The sequence below is a fragment of the Carya illinoinensis genome, chromosome 4 (genome assembly GCF_018687715.1).
Source record: "Carya illinoinensis cultivar Pawnee chromosome 4, C.illinoinensisPawnee_v1, whole genome shotgun sequence".
NCBI classification, from domain to species: domain Eukaryota; kingdom Viridiplantae; phylum Streptophyta; class Magnoliopsida; order Fagales; family Juglandaceae; genus Carya; species Carya illinoinensis.
The window spans coordinates 10,412,485-10,433,698 of record NC_056755.1 but is presented as its reverse complement, the minus strand read 5'-3'; the positions used below and the strand labels follow the sequence as shown (position 1 = coordinate 10,433,698).

At 34.5% G+C, this 21,214-nt stretch overlaps 1 protein-coding gene across 1 annotated transcript; it reads right to left on the bottom strand.

Annotated features, from left to right (window-relative positions):
• Window positions 1-18,186: 18,186 nt before the first annotated feature.
• On the bottom strand, window positions 18,187-20,802 carry LOC122306748 (probable WRKY transcription factor 50). The gene is made up of 3 exons (XM_043119260.1): window positions 20,455-20,802; window positions 20,226-20,369; window positions 18,187-18,891 (listed from the first exon to the last, which is right to left on the bottom strand). The coding sequence occupies exons 1-3, from the start codon at window positions 20,745-20,747 to the stop codon at window positions 18,654-18,656; spliced, it is 675 nt and encodes a 224-aa protein (XP_042975194.1). The 5' UTR covers window positions 20,748-20,802; the 3' UTR covers window positions 18,187-18,653.
• Window positions 20,803-21,214: the final 412 nt, after the last annotated feature.

Genomic DNA, 21,214 nt, shown 5'->3' with positions numbered 1-21,214 from the left:
TGAGTGCATTAAGAGTTTTTTCACACACTTGGCTTCTTAAACATTGATGTAAAATGCCACTATAGCATGGTTAAAAAAATAACAATGTAACGTGTTATTGTAGTTAATTGTATTTTAGGTTTCTCTTTACAAAATCGGAAGAAACTCTTTTTTTTGAACAATTGTTAAAATAATTTACATTTTTTGTATAATATCTAAGCCGTTGAGAATTCTACTAATAACATTCACCTCTCAAAATTTTTCTAACTTATTTTAATATAATAAAAAGGGGGTTTGCTAAACTTTAATCAGAACCATTTTTAAAAATAAAAAATTAAATCCATCAAAATTAAATAAAATTTACATAAATCGAACATAAATTAATACTTTAATCTATTAATACCAATTAGGATTTCTGAATGGGTCCTACTACAGTGATCGATATCAGTGCCTAATAGCTGTTTTTTATACAATTAAAAAAATGAAAACAGACTAAGAACCCAATACCCCCAATCTAGATAACCCTAACCTCCATCTCCCTCCTTCCATCACTCACATAACCTTATGTGATTCCAAACGTTACATATAATAAAAATTCTACAAGAATTTGGGAAAGGTTTCTACCCCAACTGGCAATACCCCACCGTAGTCCCCTCCACTCCTACTTATAAAAGGATAAGAAGTTGACATCTCTTTGAACATATCACCATTACAAGTCTCTCTCTCAACTCTCTTTAAACCTCTATGATTGACTATATGTATTCTTTAAGCTTTTCTTACCTGCTTTCTTAATTTTGAGACCTTAGAACATAAATCTTATTTTCCTTACTTTATACTCATTTATTCATACAATCACTCACTATTCATTGTTCATTCTTTTCCTTCACAAAAAGCCTCGATACCCCAGCTTAGGAAATGACATCTAGTTCAATGTTCTCAAAAGCTCATACTCTTGAAGGGAAGCGAGCTACTACGATTGATTCCAAGTTTTGTAAATTTAGTGTTTTAAATAAGGAGAAAATCAGAGCCCAGATTCCATTTCGTGTTTCTTTTTTTAATATAAATTACTAGCGACGTGGCATGCCATATCTATCGGGCAATATAGCATTTTCCTTTATGAACGCCCCTTCCTCTTTTAACAATCTTCTTTTTATAGGCATCCTAATAATGTATTCGATAATTATACCTAACAAAAATAAGAAGAGATGTGCAGCAACATGATAATGGGTGCCAAAAGTTCGTTTATCTTGATGTTTCAACATAAATAGTAAAAACTGTACAATAACAAGATAATGGTTGCTGAAAGTCGCTTTGTCTTGGGAGGCATTCAAGAATACTAATCCATAACATGAATAAATGAATTTTTTTACTAAGGGACAAGGTTAGTGTCAGTTTTGCCCCTTTTGGGTTATTGCAAGTCTTCTATGGAAGTAAGACCGGCGTATGTTTCATTTAGCACAAAAATTTATAAAAACTGTTTGAACTATAATGAGATTTTATAAGAATAAATTTATAACCTAATGTGTCTTGATAGAAAATATTGAATTATAAATTTATTTTTATTGTAAAGTAGACATGATGCATCACATTAAGATATCAATTTGTAAATTTGTTTTTACGAAGGATTTTCCAGATTGAAGATCTCTCAACCCACATATGATCTAGTTATACATCTTAGTGCTGTTAATGAATAGAGATTGAACTTCATTTCACAAGTCGGAAATGGCATCATTTATTAAAAAGTGCTAGCGTTGAGATCATGATTCCAAATGAAGTTCTCCAGGAGTCTGAAGAAAGAGTCTAAAGAAAAAAGAAAAGATATGTCTCGTAGCAGGAAGTAGGATGAAATTGTTATTTACTCAAGTTTTAGAAGAAAAGAGAAAAGGAAATAGTCATCTAGGGGAGACCTTGAACATTTGATAAATTCCTAATAAATTTGAATGAATTTGGTCGTGGTTTGGGTTGTGAAAAGATGGTTGATATCACAAACTCACTTGTGAGAGGTTGGCTATTGACATTAGTTGAAAAGCAATTCTGGCTCCCTTTCAAATATGAATGCTTTCCCAACTTTTTTTTTTCCTATTGTCGAGCTATCAAACATAAAGACAGGTGATGCCCGAAGTTGGGGATTGGTAGACGACTAGCAGAGAACATGGAGGATCAATATGTCCCTTACCTTCATTCAAGTACTTCAAATCCCAGGTCGATGGTCATAGAAAATATGGAGGTGCTTCAGGGTAGGAACATAATAAAGGATAATGACAAAGGAGTTACAACAAGGTGTGATCCAACGTAGACTCAAAAGGCAATAGTTACAGAGATGAGTGCAAATGTCTTAACAATCTCAAGAAAAGGAAATAGTCACAGAATCCATATGGCAATCTTACTAATGGAGGAAATTATGGGAGGATGGATGGGATCAAGTCAACAAAATCTCATAATGGGTAGGGCTTTCAAATCAAACATTAATACTGGAAAATGAGACTAGCCCATTAAGGAATTTAGTTACTATCTTGACTCTAAATGTCCTAAAAAAGGAAGCTTAGCAAAATGTACGAGAATCTAAGAATATAGTCTCTCTCGATAAGATGGTACTTGTGGATGAAGATTCAATAAATAACACTCATATCTTTCATTTAAAGCAAATACATAACCCCCCGCAAGATGGTTGCAATGTATGTACTCTTGTCACCTTCCCTCTTAGTCTTAAAAATATCATAGGACAATAAAAAATATCTCCATCTGGAAGAGGAGAGTAAGAAAAGGATATATAATCAGAAAATTTGGTTCAGATTTCTCCATGTTATTAGATAAAACAACACTTACTAAGAAGATGGGAGTTTTTGAATCTGAGAATGAGGCACTCAATAGCTAATTGATAAAAAACATCCAAAAATGACCCTTCTGCAGGGGCTCAACAATAGGATAAATTGGCAGAAGCTGCTTTGCAACTTGGCAGCATAAATGAACTTAAGCTGGAATTACCAAGGGTTTGGGAACCCTTAGCCAATTCAAGAGTTTCACCATCTGGTGATAGATAAGCGCCCAGTTTTGGTCTTTCTAATAGAGCCCAAATGAAATAGAGGGAATGTAGAGAAGATTTAGAATCAACTGGCTTTTGAATATAGTTTTGTGGTTGACAGTAAAGGATGAAGCGGTGGCATTGCTTTCATGGGGAAGAAAGAGTTAAAAGCCAAACTTAATTCTTTCCCTTAGTGACATATTACCCTATAGATAACATTTAATATAGATAACTATATCTGGTTTTTAATAGGTTATATCGTAATCCTATAGTTGCAAGAAGAGAAGAGAGCTGGCATTTGCTCAGACTCCTTGGACCAAATACTCTGAAACTTTAGACTAAATACTCCTATGTCGGTGTTGTGTATAAGGGATTTTAATAAAATTATTGAACAATGAGAGAAGGATGGTCTAACTCAACGATCCTATAGACAAATTGAGAGTTTTAGATAGGGGTGGCAAATCGTGTTGACAAGTCATGTTCGTGTTGTGTCAAGACATGTATATTATACTTAATGGTATCATATCAAACAATAACATGTATAAAATTTATCATATCAAACAATAATAGGTCTTAATATATATTATACTTAAATAGGGGTGGCAAATCGTGTCAACAAATCATATTCATGTTCATGTCAAAATCTCAAACTTAACATGAACCATTAATATAACAAGTTGACACGACACGACCCGTTATGACCTATTAGTAAATCCTAAAAAATAGATTAATACAACACGACACAACCCGTTTATGTTAACACGACATGCCACGACATGTTTCAACCTGTTTGGACACGAACACGATTCGTTGATCCGTTTGATATGATAAATTTTATATAAATATTAAAATCGTGACATTTATAAAAAAAATATATAAAACTAATTACAAATCTAAAATTATAATCCAAACAATAAATATACTGAAATTAAAATCCCAACAATACCAAATATGATAAATACATATTGTAATAATATATATTGTAGTTAATTGTATTTTAGGTTTCTTTTTACATAATCGGACGAAACTCTTTTTTTGAACAATTGTTAAAATAATTTACATTTTCTGTATAATATCTAAGTCATTGAGAATTCTACTAATAACATTCACCTCTCAAAAATTTTCAAACTTATTTTAATATAATAAAAAGGGGGTTTGCTAAACTTTAATCAGCACCAATTTTTTTAAAAAAAAATTAAATCCATCAAAATTAAATAAAATTTAAATAAATCGAACATAAATTAATACTTTAATCTATTAATACCAATTAGTATTTTTGAATGGGTCCTACTACATTGATCGATATCAGTGCCTGATAGCTATTTTTTATACAATTAAAAAAATGAAAACAAACTAAGAACCCAATACCCCCAATCTACATAACCCTAACCTCCATCTCCCTCCCTCTATTGCTCACATAACCTTATGTGGTTCCAAATGTTACATATAATAAAAATTCTACAAGAATTTGGGGAAGATTTCTGCCCCAACAGGCAATATACCATCGTAGCCCCCCTCCACTCCTACTTATAAAAGGATAAGAAGTTGACATCTCTTTGAACATATCACCATTGCAAGTCTTTCTCTCTCAACTCTCTTTAAAGCTCTATGATTGACTATCTGTATCTTTTCAGCTTTTCTTAATTGCTTTCTTAATTTTGAGACCTTAGAACATAAATCTTATTTTACTTACTCTATACTCATTCATTCATAAAATCATTCACTATACATTGTTCATTCTTTTCCTTTGCAAACAGCCTCAGTACCCCAGCTTAGGAAATGACATATAGTTCAATGTTCTCAAAAGCTCATACTCTTGGAGGGAAGCGAGCTACTACGATTGATTCCAAGTTTTGTAAATTTAGCGTTTTAAATAAGGAGAAAATCAGAGCCCAGATTCCATTTCGTGTTACTTTTTTTTAATATAAATTACTAGGGACGTGGCATGCCACATCTATCGGGCAACATAGCATTTTCCTTTATGAATGCCCCTTCCTCTTTTAACAATCTTCTTTTGATAGGCATCCTAATAGTTTATTCGATAATTATACCTAACAAAAATAAGAAGAGATGTGCAACAACATGATAATGGGTGCCAAAAGTTCTTTTATCTTGATGTTTCAACAGAAATAGTAAAAACTGTACAATAACAAGATAATGGTTGTTGAAAGTCGCTCAGTCTTGGGAGGCATTCAAGAATACTAATCCATAACATGAATAAATAAATTTTTTTACTAAGGGACAAGGTTAGTGTCAGTTTTGCCCCTTTTGGGTTATTGCAAGTCTTCTGTGGAAGTAAGATCGGCGTATGTTTCATTTAGTACAAAAATTTATAAAAAATGTTTGATCGATAATGAGATTTTATAAGAATAAATTTATAAACTAATGTGTCTTGATAGAAAATACTGAATTATAAATTTATTTTTATTGTAAAATAGACATGATGCATCACATTAAAATATCAATTTGTAAATTTGTTTTTATGAAGGATTTTCTAGATTGAAGATCTCTTGACCCATATATGATCTAGTTATACATCTTAGTGCTGCTAATGAATAGAGATTGAACTTCACTTCACAATTCAGAAATGGCATCATTTATTAAAAAGTGCTAGCGTTGGGATCATGATTCCAAATGAAGTTCTCTAGGAGTATGAAGAAAGAGTCTAAAGAAAAAGAAAAGATATGTCTCGTAGCAGGAAGTAGGATGAAATTGTTATTTACTCGAGTTTTAAAAGAAAAAAGAAAAGGAAATAGTTATCCAAGGGAGACCATGAACATTTGATAAATTCCTAATAAATTTGAATGAATTTGGTCATGGTTTGGGCTGTGAAAGATTCCTAAGTCAGGTTGATGGCTGATATCACAAACCCACTTGCGAGAGGTTGGCTATTGACATTAGTTGAAAAGCAATTCTGGCTCCCTTTCAAATATGAATGCTTTCCCAACTTTTTTTTTCCTATTGTGGACACGTCTCAATCCGTTCGGACACGAACACGATTCGTTGATCCGTTTGATATGATAAATTTTATATAAATATTAAATTCACGACATTTATAAAAAAAATATAAAACTAACTACAAGTCTAAAATTATAATCCAAATAATAAATATACCAAAATTAAAATTCCAACAACACCAAATACGATAAATACATATTGTAATAATATTAATGTTACAATCCCAAATATGATAATACATACACAAATCTAAATCTAAACAAATTTAGAATTTGAAGAAGTAAGTGTAGCATCATCTCTGCTCTTGTTATTCTCGAGCTCCATTATATTTTCAGTTAACTCTTCCAATTTTATTTCTTGTGTTCCTATTAAAAGAAATGACATAAAAAAGAATTAAGATAGTATTTACCCTACAATCTAGAATTAAGATAAACTTTGTATAATTTCACTACCATATGATAAACACATATTCTTAAGATAAACTAGGATTAAGATAAACTTTGAAATCAGATCTACGGAGATATCACGCCGGATCTGGGAGACTAGGATGCCGTTGCCCGTAACCTCTCTGTCGGCTACTCAAAATACCTCTGCCTTTAGTTGCATCATGGATGTTGGCGTTGTTAAAAATCTAGATGCCGATGTTCACTATTGTGTGGAGGCTCTTCCGCTTCACTGATGTGCGGCAATCTACCATGGGCAAAACCGTTAAGAAGATTAGAGATAAAATATAAAACATTTGGTACATAGTTTTCAAAATTTTTGGTTCTTTACTTATAATTATATTCATGTATGCTAGAGTTCGAAGCAATTCAACCAAATAATTCTCAGATTGACACACAAAAGTAAAGATACAAAAGAGAAAAATCATACCCAGAAAGATAAAACTGGAATATAAATTAAATAGTATGTATAAGGAAACTAAAGAAACCTGGTCAGGATCTTCAAGGTGCTCCTTCAAGAATCTTCTTCTGCTCTTTGTTTGAAACCTCCACACAGTTTAGGACTGTTCATATGGGCCAGATTTTATTCGGCCCGGCCCGGAACTCGGATAACCGGGTGTCCGGGCTGAAACCCAAATCCGGGTCGAAACCCACATTTTTAAAACCGGCCCAATCCGGGCCGGTTATGGGTATTACACACGGGTACCGGATTTAAACCCCGGTACCCGGTTTTTGTATTAAACCAAATGAAAATCGTGATTCGTAGATGGTCATTTCTTCTCTCTCTCTCTCTCTCTCTCTCTCTCTCTCTCTCTCTCTCTCTCTCTCTCTCTCTCTCTCTCTCTCTCTCGCGTTCGAGCCCAACAAATGTAACCCTAGCCTTCGCTTTGCCGCCGTCTATCTCTCTCGCCGCAGCCGCCGGACTTTAGATCGGTAGTATCTCTTCTCTCTCTCTCTCTCTCTCTCGATTGTTCGATCGACCCAAAGAAGAATGTAGATCTGCTATTTTTTGTTAAACATGGGTGTTTTGTTTTTTCAAGTTTTTTAGATCTGCATGTATCCTTTTTTTTTTATGGGTTTTTTAGGGTCAAATCTGTGCTAGCCATTTCTGTTGAAGTTCAGATCTACAATAGTTTTTTTAGGGTTTTTTTTTTTTCGTTTTGAGTACTTTGTTGATTTGGGTCTGTTTTGTTTTCATTTCTTTGTGTTTTATGCCCAAATCTCTCTTGGGTATTTGGTATTTAGTGTTTGTGAATCACTGTCTAGTGTGGGTTTTGATTGACGTTCAAAAAACTTCACACTTTAATAGAAAACTTCACACTGTCTAGTGTTTGTGAATCATTGTCTAGTTCTTATGCCGATGCTCTTTGTGAGGTAATAGAAAACTTCACACTTTAAGTTTCTTTTTGTGGTGTTGGAAGTTATTCCATGTGCTTGTTAATTTTTCATGGCTCCTAAGTAGATTAGAAAGTCTAAGCCTTCTGTTTGTCTAGAGTATTTTTGTGCATTCAAGATCTCAAGAACTTCTTAATACAATTTGCATGACTCAGACTACTGATTGCTATTGTGCAGGTGTCTGCTGCCCGTGGCTATGTATTTTTTTTCTCTATTTTTTTGTTCTCTCTTTGGTGATTTTGAGTTTTTTTTTTTTAAGAGGATGTTTGAATGTTTGCTAAGGTACTTGTCCTGTTTCAGTTTGTGTTGGGGTCTCCTGTGGATTTACTCTTGGTTCATAGCCCTGTAGCCTGATCCCATCCATGACCCAATGTTTTCTTTCTCATTTCTTTTCCTGAATTGGTTTATTTTCTTTATGTTTAATTTGTGGGTTTGAGTCCTGTGATTGTCCTGACAATGTTTTACTATTGTCTTATTCTGTTTTGTTTTCGTCATTAAGTCAGTACTACACTATCTTCAAATGTTAGTTAGTATACTTAATATAGATTCCAGCTGTTGGAATTGCCCACTAATAATTGTAATGTGGGACAATGTAGTAGTTTTGTTTACCTTAATATCACTGGATTCTTCTTTGACCTTCTCAATAATTCCACCATATTTCTTTTGCATATGCATGCCTTTTGGTCACAAGGCAACAAGCATCAACATAGTTCTTAGTTCTTCCTCAGGGCAGAAAGACACATCAACATAGCTTTTCATTCAGCCTTTTTACCCAAAATATTCTGCATAACTAATAGATTTATCATTTCTTTTTATTTAGAGATCAGAAAATAGTTGATTAGATCTCGTTTGCATTTATTTGTTAGGAGAGTTTTTCTTTTTATTTGTTAGGAGAGTTTTTCTTTTGTTAAACATGAAAAACAGAAACTACAGTAATGCATCATTGAAGTTGTTTTGATAAGAATAAACTACAATCTTGCTAAGCTTTGCTATTAACTTGTTAACAAACCCCAAGTTGCTGTTTTAGCTTGGAAGTATGATGGTCTGTAGTTCCTATCTTCATTGTATATATCAGTGTGAAGCTTTTGGAATTTCTTGTTTTAGATTTGGATGCTTTTCTATATTAAACCAAAACAGTGTACGCTATTATCCACTGTAAGTATTCATAGTCCATATTTTTTAGAGTACTTGTTTTCAAGACATGTATGCAAAAACTACAGTTTGAATACTCTGTACTGAAAAACCAGCTTGAATATTTGTTCAGGGTAAGTATATCCTTCTGTTGGCTTGCATCTTAACATGTGGTATATATTTTGCTAGCTTTATTGAATATTGACATTGGCTGTAGGTTTACTCGATTCATGATGCAGCTGCAAATAATGTGAAACGCCTCGCAGAAGTAGCAAGTTTTATAAAAGAAGTTTATATTATAGTCACCTGTGGATTTCCTTGGAGACCATTCCAACTTGCTAGGGAATTCACTAGCCTTTCTAGGCATGACCCATGTCATTCCCACAAAGAGATCATTCCACATGGTCTTTGAACTAATGACTGAACTAATGATAATAGCTTGTAATTTTGTATTTTGTAATGTAATTAAATACCAAATAATGTAATATGAAGTGAGATGTACTATGTGATGCATGCATTTTATATTATAAATACTGAATTTCTATTTTTTAGATGCATTTAGTTAAAAAGATAATAAGTTTTCTGTATTAAAAAAAAAATGTTTTTCAAATGTAATGGAATATAGGCTTTAGATTTTCTTAAAAAAAAATTGCTTTACAACATCTTTTTTGGAACAAAATTTAGTAGTATATTAGCCTTAAAAAAAAAAAAAAAAAAACCGGGTACAGCCCGATACCCGGATTTTCGGGTTATAACAACCCGGATTCATCCGGGTTTCGAACCGGGTCATGACCCGGGTATATCCGGGCCGGAACCCGGTCCATATTTGGACTCCGGATTCCGGGCTGGGTATACCCGGATACCAGGTCCGAAACCCGGATGAACAGCCCTAACACAGTTGCTCTTCTTCTACTCTTCTTTAGTTACTTTATACAAACCACCGTAGGGATTTTCAAGGATCATTCAAGAATCTTCTTCTAAGAATCAAGGGGACTGGGGAGGGGGCGGCATGAGTGAAGATGAGAGTGTGTGTGCGCACGGTGTGGGTTAGGAAATTAGGGATTTCTTAGTTTTTATTTATACTTAGGTATAAGGATAAAAATGTAAATTTAATTTTCTTAATAGATCATAATGGGTTGACCCGTTTGTGACTCGTTAAGCAATCGTATCTTAACAGATCAACCCGTTTTGTGTTTTTTGCAATGAATTTAGATGACACAAAAATCTATTTCTCTTGTAGAATTTCTCATTTGGTAATGGTCAGAGACAATATAATTCATTTTTAAAAAATTTATACAAAATCTTCTACTATTTTACATATTTCCAAATAAGAATCATTCACCTTTCAAAATCTTTAAACAAAAATAATATCAATCACATTATAAAATTTTCAAGCAAAACCTTCTACTTTTTGTATATGTCAAAAAGAGTATGAATCATTTTTCAAACTTTCAAATATAACATGCACATTGGAAAAATGATAATTAATCATCTTTCAAATTTTCAATTTTCAAATTTTAAACTTTCAATCATATTATGTACATGTGAAAAATGACAATCAATCATTTTTCAAAATTTCAAATTTCAAACCTTCAAATAGATCATGTACATGTGAAAAATACAAATCGATGTTTCATGAGAGAATTCTTTTTTAGCTTTAAACCTATTTCAAATTCTAAAAGAGATGTACAAAAATATTCTTAGAGTTTTATTTGTAAACTTGTTCCATTTATTGCTCGTGCTTGATTTGTTGATATCATTGACTCTATTTTGTAGACGATTTGAGACTCTTTTATACTTGAACTCGTTTGTTATCATGATAATTCACAAGTAGATGTAGAGTTATATGATGTTTAAAACCTTGGGTTCAATAATCGACAACCCAAATTGCCCCATCTATCTTAATTAAACCAAAACGGTAGAGCATGCCCTTTGGAGTTGCACATCAGCACAAGATGTCTAGGGCCAATGTTCACGGAGGATTCAAAAATGCAAAATTGAAGAGAAATCCTTTATAGAGGTGTTAAACAACTTTTTCATTTACATGACATATGAGGAACTTGAAGAATTTGCAATGGTAGCTTAGAAGATTTGGTAAAGGAGAAATTCATTTGTTTTTTTATTATTTTTATTTTTTATGCAAGGTTCTTGCATCCTTGTACCCTGGTGAACCAATTCAAATAGGCCTTTGATGACTATAGAAGTATGGTTCAAAAGAATTCTATATGTGCAGCCATGATCACCAACCCCGTACAAGAAAGGGACAACTCCTCCAAAGGAATTTTAAAAAATAAATTGGGACGTAGTTGTTGACAAAATTAATTGCAAAGTTGGAATTGGAGTGATAGTACGTGATTGGGAAGGAAAAGTTCCAGCAACTCTAAGAGCAAATAGGGATTTATTAACAGATGCTCTACTATCAGAAACCATCGCTGCACTACAAGTTTCAATACTTCGCACTGAGCTGGGACTTAAGCAGATCATATTAGGATCGAGGTGATGCTATGACAGTGGTTAATGCTCTCAAGACTACTAAGGTGCAGTTGAGTAGTGCAAGGATGATCATTGATGATGGGCTTTGCTACGTACAGTCGGTAAATACAGTCGGCGTGCAGTCGGCTGTACGGAATGAATAAAAAAAATTATAATTTTTTTTTTTTATATTCAGGGAACCTACATGAATAAAAAAAAGTTATAAAACGAAGAGCCGGGTAGGCCCTACGAGATCAAGTGTATGATAGCCGGGTAACCTGTTTTCGAAAAACTTGCTTTAAAGAAAACAATTGAAAAACCTTTGATTGTCCTACCATCTGATAGGTCAAAAATCCATTTTGGAGTGACCAATACAATGGCTAAACTTGATCAAATGCTTGCTGAAATTAAGCAAGAAAAACCCTCATGTTCTGTTATTGACAGAAACGGCCCAGGGGTTAGTTTTGATGATTCTTTTTCTGTGCATACTTGGAATGATTCTGATGATGATGTTTCTTTGTCTGATAATTCCTTAGTTCAGAAAATTGATTTACTTGAAAAAGAATTTCAGGGTCTTCAAGTTGAAAAACCCGAACTTGCCAGGATATATTCGAGAGACATTAAACCAATAGGTCTCACGAAAAACTGGTATTCTAGACCCACACCTCCTGATTTACAGTACGAAGAGAGAGGTTCACACTCTCAGTTCTCCGTATCTGCTGACCAAATGTATGAATGGAATATTGATGGATTCTCTGAGCAAGAAATTCTCAATACTCTGAATCGTATGTCCATGGTTGCTATTGCTTACTACAACAACAAACTCAGTCAGACTGAGATTGTTGATATCCTGACCAGCGGATTTTCAGGGATGCTTCGTTCTTGGTGGGATAAACATCTCACTACCGAGGATAGGGAAACCATTCGTTCTGCTATCAAAAGAGACACAGATGGTTTACCCATATTGCCACCCGAGGAAGACCGAAGGGAAGGAACCCATGGGTCTCCTGATGGTGTCAATACCCTGATTTTTACCATAGTTAAACATTTTGTTGGAACCCCTTCCAACATCACAAATAGAGTTTCTGATTATCTGAATAACTTACGATGCAATAAAATGTCTGATTATCGTTGGTATAAAGATGTTTTTATGTCTCGTGTTATGCTTAGAGAAGATTCTCAAAAACCTTACTGGAAAGAGAAGTTCATTGATGGATTGCCTCGTTTGTTCGCCATTAAGGTAAAGGACTCACTTACTGATATTACGGGTTATCTGAATTATGATAATTATACTTACGGTGATATTGTAAGTATTATTCAGAAACTTGGTATTAGTATGTGCAATGATCAAAGAATGATTGCCCAACAGATGAAAGATAGAAAGAAAGCCAAATATGAGATGGGAAACTTTTGTGAACAATTTGGCCTTCCTCCTATTGCTCCATCTGTGCAGCGCAGAAAGAGTTCTAAAAAGTTTTCAAAACCTCGCAGGAACTATAACAGATCCCGTGAGGAGTTTTATAAAAAATCTGTTTCAAAACCGGTTTCAAGAAAGAAACCATTTCAAAAAAAGGTTTCAAAAGCCCCTGCAAAGGGAGCATGTTTTAATTGTGGCCAACCTGGACACTATGCGAATAAGTGTACAAAGAAGCCACAAGGTTTTAAGAAAAAGCTTAATGAGTTAAATATCAATTCCGTTGATCAAGAAGATCTGTTTCGTTTACTCGAACATGGATCTCCTACATCCACGGATGATGATGAACTTAGTTCAAGTGGATCTGATTACCACTCAGACTCTGATCATAGTAACTCACCAAATATCAAGTTTGGGTGCAATGATTCCTGTTGTGCTTCTAAAGTCAAAACAATCAATGTTTTAGACGGAGGAAGAGAACAAGGAACTGTTTTGAGTAAAGAGCAGGAACATGAAAACATGCTCCTCTCGATTATCTCACAAATTCAAGACCCTGAGCTTAAAGAGAAATATCTCAGAAAGCTTAAGGAAACGATGACTCGAAAAGAACCATCGACTTCCAAGGGCAAGATTTCTTTTGAAGAAACTTTGGGACGTTTTCAAAAACAAAAACCCAAAGATATTTCATTAAATGATTTACAACATGAAGTATCTCTTGTAAAAAGAGAGATTACTGAACTCAGAGAAGAGATCAAGAATCTCAAATCTGAAAATGCATCTTTTAAACAAGATTTAGCATGTTTAAAGTTGGATAAAGAATTTGATCATGAAAGTCCTTCTGGTGATGAGTCAAACCAGTCAGACCATGTTGAACCCTCTAATCCAACTAAGGAATGTTGTTTGATTCACCGTTCTGTCCCGCAAAAATGGTTTTGTTTAGTAGAAATAATTGTTAATCATGAATACAAATTCTCTGTTGTTGCTTTAATAGATTCAGGAGCGGATCTTAATTGTATCCGAGAAGGCTTAGTTCCTACCTCCTATTTCGAAAAGTCCGAAGAGAATTTATTCTCGGCAAACGGATCTAAGATGAAGATTCGCTATGAGTTGAACACAACTCATATTTGCCAGGACAATGTCTGCTTTAAGATTCCTTCTGTGCTTGTTAAGAATTTGACTCATGATGTTATTCTTGGTATGCCCTTTCTTAACATGATTTATCCATTCCTTTCTGAAGCCGATGGGATCACCACTGACCCCTTTGGACAGAAAGTTAAGTTTAAATTTGCTTCTAAGTTTGAACGTGATACTGCTAGAAGATCTGTGTTTCTGCTCTCTGCAAAAAGAAAACATTTAGATTTTCTTAAACAAGAAATTAGATTCAAACGTGTTTCTGATAATTTGCATGATTCCTTGCTTAGATCTAAAATCGAAGATTTTCAAAAAACTTTGATTTATGAAGTCTGCTCGGAACTTCCTAATGCTTTCTGGCATAGGAAGAAACATGTTGTTTCTTTACCTTATGTTAAAGATTTCTCTGAAAACTTAATTCCAACCAAAGCAAGACCTATTCAAATGAATAGAGAAACTTTGGAGTTTTGCAAAAAAGAAATCCAGGATCTTCTTGCTAAAAATATCATCAGGCATAGTAAGTCACCCTGGTCATGTGCAGCTTTTTATGTTCAGAAAAATGCTGAGATTGAGTGAGGTACACCCCGTTTAGTCATTAATTACAAACCTTTGAACAAGGTGTTAGAGTGGATTAGGTATCCCATTCCTAACAAGAATGACTTGGTTCATAGATTGAGTGATGCAATTATTTTCTCCAAGTTTGACCTTAAGTCTGGATTTTGGCAAATCCAAATTAGGGAGTCTGACCGGTACAAGACTGCTTTCACTACTCCATTCGGTCACTATGAGTGGAACGTCATGCCATTTGGGCTGAAGAATGCTCCTAGTGAATTCCAAAATATTATGAATGATATTTTCCTATCATTCACTGATTTCACCATCGTCTACATAGATGATGTTCTTGTTTTTTCCAAATCTATTGATGAACACTGGAAACATCTCAGAACGTTTCTTGAGATCATCAAAAGAAATGGACTTGTTGTTTCTGCGAAAAAGATTAAGCTATTTCAAACCAAGATCAGATTCCTTGGTTATGACATCTTTGAAGGCAAAATCAGGCCCATCCAAAGAGCCATTGAATTTGCTGACAAATTTCCTGATGTCATTCTTGATAAAAACCAACTTCAAAGATTTCTTGGTTCTTTAAATTACATTTCAGATTTCTACAAGGATATGAGAAAACAATGTCGCCCTCTCTTTGCGAGATTGCGTTCTAATCTTTCTCCGTGGACTGATGTTCACACCAACGTAGTCAAACAAATCAAGACACATGTCAAAACTCTTCCATGTCTTGGGATTCCTACTTCAAATAGCTTCAAAATTGTCGAGACTGACGCCTCAGACGCAGGCTATGGCGGCATCCTGAAACAAGTTGTTTCACCAGGTTCTTCTGAACAGATTGTTCGTTTCCATTCCGGAACCTGGAACCATGCACAGCATAATTATAGTACTATTAAAAAAGAGATTTTGTCAGTAGTACTATGTGTTTCTAAATTTCAAAGTGATTTGCTTAATCAGCATTTTCTTTTACGCATTGATTGCAAAACTGCTAAAACTGTTTTAGAACAAGATGTTAAAAACATTGCATCAAAACAGATTTTTGCACGATGGCAAGCTATTTTAAGTGTTTTTGATTATGATATTGAATTTATCAAAGGTTCTGATAATTCGATCCCTGATTTTCTTACCCGTGAATTCTTGCAGAAAACATGAGTAAGAAGAAGAAACCGGTTTCACCGATTACTTCACCACCTCCCAGACCAGTCTTACCAATGCTTATGCCTCCAGCATCTGCATCAACCATAGCTTCCTCCCCACTGGAGATAGCCAATAGATTTACCAGTCTAGGACAAGTTCCTAGGCCAATTCCTCCCAGTTCATTTGCTTCTACCTTAGTCACTCCATACGATGCGTATGCGAGTCCCTTAGCTACGATAAACCCCAGATTTCCCTCTGCCAACAAGGCAGAATATTTCTTAAAAGCTTGGTTTCAGAATCTGTTTTACATTGAGAAATCAGTAAAAACAGATCCCTTCCAGATTGCTTCTGATTATTTTCCCCGAGGTTTCCATTGGATCCCTGAGGATCTAAACAAAAACCTCAGCTACTATCTTGGAATTTTGGTTGGCACCGGTTCCATTTCAGTTAAACCCATTTACTGCAAAGTTGATCCTGCAAGGGTCATCTTTCACAACTGTTTTATCATTTCAGTCATAACCGAAGAAGAATGGGAAACCCACCCATCTACCTTCAAAACAATCAAGGATTCTAATGCTCAGTATAATTATTATGATTATATTGAAGCTTGGTTAAGATTTCCTTTGTTTCAAACACCAGCTATGCAGCACTCTTAGTTTTTCAATTTCAACAAGAACTGCAAGCAATCATTTCCTTTGTGGTTTCAAAAATGGTGGCATTTCTTTGGCCCCATTGATGATTTGTTTCCTGATAGTCTTCAGAAGGCTATTAAACATTTTACTGTTTCCAGTGTATCAAAAATGAAAGGACGAGACATCTTGCTCCCACCCTTACTCCATTTCTGTGCCAAATACAAAACTCCTTGGATTTGTAGATGGCAATACACTAAAAAAGATTACATGTTAATTCGACAATATTTTGTCAAGTGGTGGGATAAATTTCCTCACACTAACGATATTGTCTCAAGAATTTCAGCTGATTTTCCCCTTGTTGTTCCTAACCTCAAGGATAAACAACAATTCCCTTCCCCCACCCCAAATCAAGCTTTGATTATATATCCAACCATTCCAGGTTCAAGTGATCAAGCTTCAGGTTCAGGGTCAAAGAATTCTTCATCAAAACAGAAGAAAAAGTCACCTTCCGGCAAAAAGAAGAATTCTACAGCTTCATCCTCTTCTCCAAAACAGAAGAAGCAGGATTTACTTTTACAACTTGAACTGTTGAAGAAGTCCATTGAACAGACCTCCAACAGTGAAGGTTCGGATAAAGAGTCAGAAGCTTCGTCAACAGAGTCGACGGCCTCTGATCCATACAGCAACATTTTTGGACATGACTCGGAACACTATCCCCCTAGGCTGGGAGATAATTAAATCATGCCCAAACGGCTGCCCTCTTCTCAACCCCGGAGTTTCAACTTTTTGGGGGTGGAAAGATGGTTCGACCATTACAAACGGACAGCACATTGAAGACAGAAATGCTTTCGGTGCTTTAGTCATTTCAGTTTGCTTCGATCATTACAAACGGACAGCACATTGAAGACAGAAATGCTTTCGGTGCTTTAGTCATTTCAGTTTGCTTCGATCATTACAAACGGACAGCACATTGAAGACAGAAATGCTTTCGGTGCTTTAGTCATTTCAGTTTGCTTTCGGCACGATCAGACAGCACATTGAGACAAAGATGCTTTCGGTGCTTGGAGTGCAAGAAAGAATATTGCACTTTCGGTGAAAGAAGACAAGACCACTTTCGACGAGTGCATGCTTTCTGAAAAGTGAATAGTAAAAAAAGTCACTGTTCACTTTTACTGTTCATCCCGTGATTTATGGGATCCTTTGATTGTAAAAGAGCTTCCTTCATCTATAAAAGGGCTCTTCGTTTTATTGGAAAGGGCAGAACTTTCTAGCCGAACTCACCTTCAGCAAGAACTGCTTCCCATACAAGCCAAATTCACCTTCCTTCTCTTCTTCTCTTTATTTTAAGTTTGTGTAAGTTTGTTTAAATATCTACTTTCAATTAATAATATTTGAAAGTTTTAGTTTCATTATTTCTTTATTTTTCATATCAAGCATATCATGCATCGGCAGTCTACTACGACTCCAAAGATATCTGTTCATATTTAAATTCTTGTCATTTATCTTCAAACTCTGTTATTTCATTTTCCTTCAGTTTTAGTTTCATTATTTCTTTATTTTTCATATCAAGCATATCATGCATCGGCAGTCTACTACGACTCCAAAGATATCTGTTCATATTTAATTCAGTTCATACAGAAATCAAGATAGCTGTTAGTAAAAAAATATTTTTTTTTTCATGTAGGTCCCGTATTAATTCAATTTTTTACAGCCGACTACACGCCGACTGCAAAAAGTATTTCTCATAAAGTAACTCATGCTTTAGCAAAAAGTGCTGGAATATTTGAGGATATATATAGTACTTGAGATTGAGGAATACCCTCCGTATATTCATTCAATATTATTATAAGGAGCTTTTAATAAAAGCAATTCTTTTCTTATAAAAAAAAAAAAAAAACTTGAGACCTCAAGTGGGAGAGAAAACGAGACATCAAGCGAGTCCTACACCATTTATTATTGTATTTATAAATATTCTAGACAATGTTAGATAAATAATAAATGTCATAGAATCTACTTTACGCATAAAAACTTAAAAAGAGCTTCTGGTGTAGCACATTTGTTTGTGTGGCTGTCATAACTTCGATATATGTGATCATGAGAAACCGATAATGATGCTGAGCAAGGGACACAGTCTGCTGTCCAAGTCGTGTGGCATACCCACAAACTTGAAGCTGAGAGAAGGCCCAATATCTCATGCAATTCGTAAGATTGGAGCCCAAATGCATATGGACAGCCTACTTCCAACACAGTAACAAAATGGCTGTAAATCCTTCCAAATCGATCCTATAGAGGCGCCCCCGGCCCACCCTTTATCCATCTGATCATCTAAGTACTTTAGCTACTGCTTCAATTCTTTGCAACGTGAATGGTGCAGATCATCAGGAGGAAGAAGACGAGCGAGAGGAATTATTATTATTATTGTAATGAGTAGTAGGTTGCAAATGAGTCCAGGCAGACGAGAGCGTATGAGGCGTGTGGGGGTAATAGAGCAGATCAGAGGGGGAGTCATGGTTGTGAACTCCCTCGTATGTAGTGATCACGTAGCTTGGGTCTTCTCTCTCCCTCTCCACCCTCTTCTTCACGTTGCATCCTCCGCTTGAACATTTGTAATAATTCCTGTTTTTTAACCATCCATCAATCTCAATTAATTAGTTTAAATGGAAAACATATATAATGTTAATTAATACCCAAATCAATACCTAATTAAAAAGGCACATTTCATTTGTAATCCAATTAAATGATCTTTAGGCATAATGGAAAGTACCATTACACACACACGATATGATATAATTAATTATGATATATATATATATTTGAATGAAATTATATAGAGAAATATTTTGTCTACAAAGAGATTTAGGGCCATTAGATTGTAAATTAACATTTATAAGATTCCTTTTATGTATGTAGTTACTTCTCAATTATATATAGTACTTGTACCTCCTCAATTTATTATGATGGCCTCAGTTTCTCCCTTCATGATCCATTCAATATATATATATATATATATATAATTTCCCTTCCTCACACCATTCAATTCCCACTCATTATTTTTATTTATTTGTATGTACTTAATGGCTTGCAACTTCAATATCAGATGGGCTACTCATCATTCCACACCACATATTTTATGTATTTTAATATTATTATTTTATTTTATTCTTATTAAACTAATTCAATTGTTCTACTAATTATCATCCATACACTACATATTTATTATAAAAAAATAAAATATATTTAGTGTGTGTGAGGATGATAAATGTAATTATTCTTTTTCTAGTGCTCCTTCCCTCTACTTTTTACAGTGACTGATGTCTCCAGTCCACAATGACGATTACCAAGACTACTAGCTAGTAGTAGTTCATGAACACTAATTAAGAAATTACTTATATTATGTATATATAAAAGAAGAAATTAGCACATCTTTATAATATATGTATATATATGTTATATAATCCGATATTAGTTAAAAAAAGAAACTCAGATTAGTTCTTCTATTATCAAATTTGATGATCATCACCGTGGAAGAGAGAGCTAGCTCTGAGAGAGAGAGAGAGAGAGAGAGAGAGAGAGAGAGAGGTTCTGTAGTGAGCCTAACAAGCCAAAATTGCACACATGATCCATAGATCAGCTAGCAAAGCCATGGGATCCACTGGTTCTAACGCCATGGGATCCACTGGTTCTAACTCCATGCAAACACTAGATAACATGAAAAATACAACTATATATATATAATAATTGGTGGAAGCTCATGATGATCTTTTGATATTCTTCTGGAATTAGGAGATCAGTTTATGATTATTTACGCACCACATGGTCATCATTTCATGATCCAAATCTTTCACTATCTTAAGCATTTATAATATCATACAAAAATCAAAAAAGAAAAGATCTAATAATAATAATCAGTATCCCAAGTTGGGAATTTAATATATATAGGAATCAATTACCTCGGGTTTGGGCTGCTCTTGACAGACTTCTTTCCGTACTTCCTCCACTTGTATCCATCGTCCATCACCTCCTGCTCCGATTTGGTTCTAAACGCAACTCGATGACCCACACCCATCTTCTCCGCCTTCTTCACCTCAATATTTCTGCATCTTCCACAACAATTTTAGAAAAAAAAAAAAAAAAAAACAACATTTTTTTCAAATGAAAAAGAAAAGGGGTTTCACTTGCATGCAATTATTTCTTGATGTTGCACCGGCGAGGGATTCGACCGAGCCCTCCTCAGTCATGATCATGTTTTCCGATGATGCCTGTCTAATTTGCGGCGTCGAATCGTACTGGTCATGAATCCCATGATCAGCAAGCATCAGATACTGCAACGACTCGAAATCCAAGGACAAAGGATCTGTAATAGCAGTAGTACCATCGGTTAGATGTGTGTAATTATAACTAGGTTTAAGATTAGGGTTTTCATGAGGGTAATGATCATCCATTTCCACAGAGCCAGAGCTAGAGAGATACATGGTCGTGAGAATGGAAGAAGTGTAAAGACTAGGACCGGATATGTTTGTTAGGCAAGCTTCCAATATATAGATTTATTTATTATTAATTATATGACTATATATATTTATATAATATATAAATATGTTTATATTCGTTTCAGCTCCTTCATACGCACTTTCGTGGAGAATACAGCGAATGTTCTTTTACACGTGTCACATCAGATGATGTTTGATGACGTTGGCCTGATGACGTAGATCGTGTTATGGCATCGTTTTCTGGGACCGCCGGTAAATTAATTAAGATAAATCTTCATCATCTCTACAGTATACATTATGTAAATTTTTTATTTTCTATTTATTAAATCTATAATATATAGATAATGAGTTGATTTTTTATTTTTGAAGTTTAGCAAAATTAAAACAAAAAAATAAAAAATCAATTATAATATATATATGGAAGGTTTAAAAGAATAAAATTTCTATGCGCA

Coding starts and splice junctions, on each gene's coding strand:
- LOC122306748 (XM_043119260.1), bottom strand. CDS start 20,747: ATGTATCTCTCTAGCTCTGGCTCTGTGGAAATGGATGATCATTACCCT. Junction 20,370..20,454: donor ACATCAAGAAATAATTGCAT/GCAAGTGAAACC, acceptor TGGAAGATGCAG/AAATATTGAGGTGAAGAAGG. Junction 18,892..20,225: donor AAGAGCAGCCCAAACCCGAG/GTAATTGATTCC, acceptor GTTAAAAAACAG/GAATTATTACAAATGTTCAA.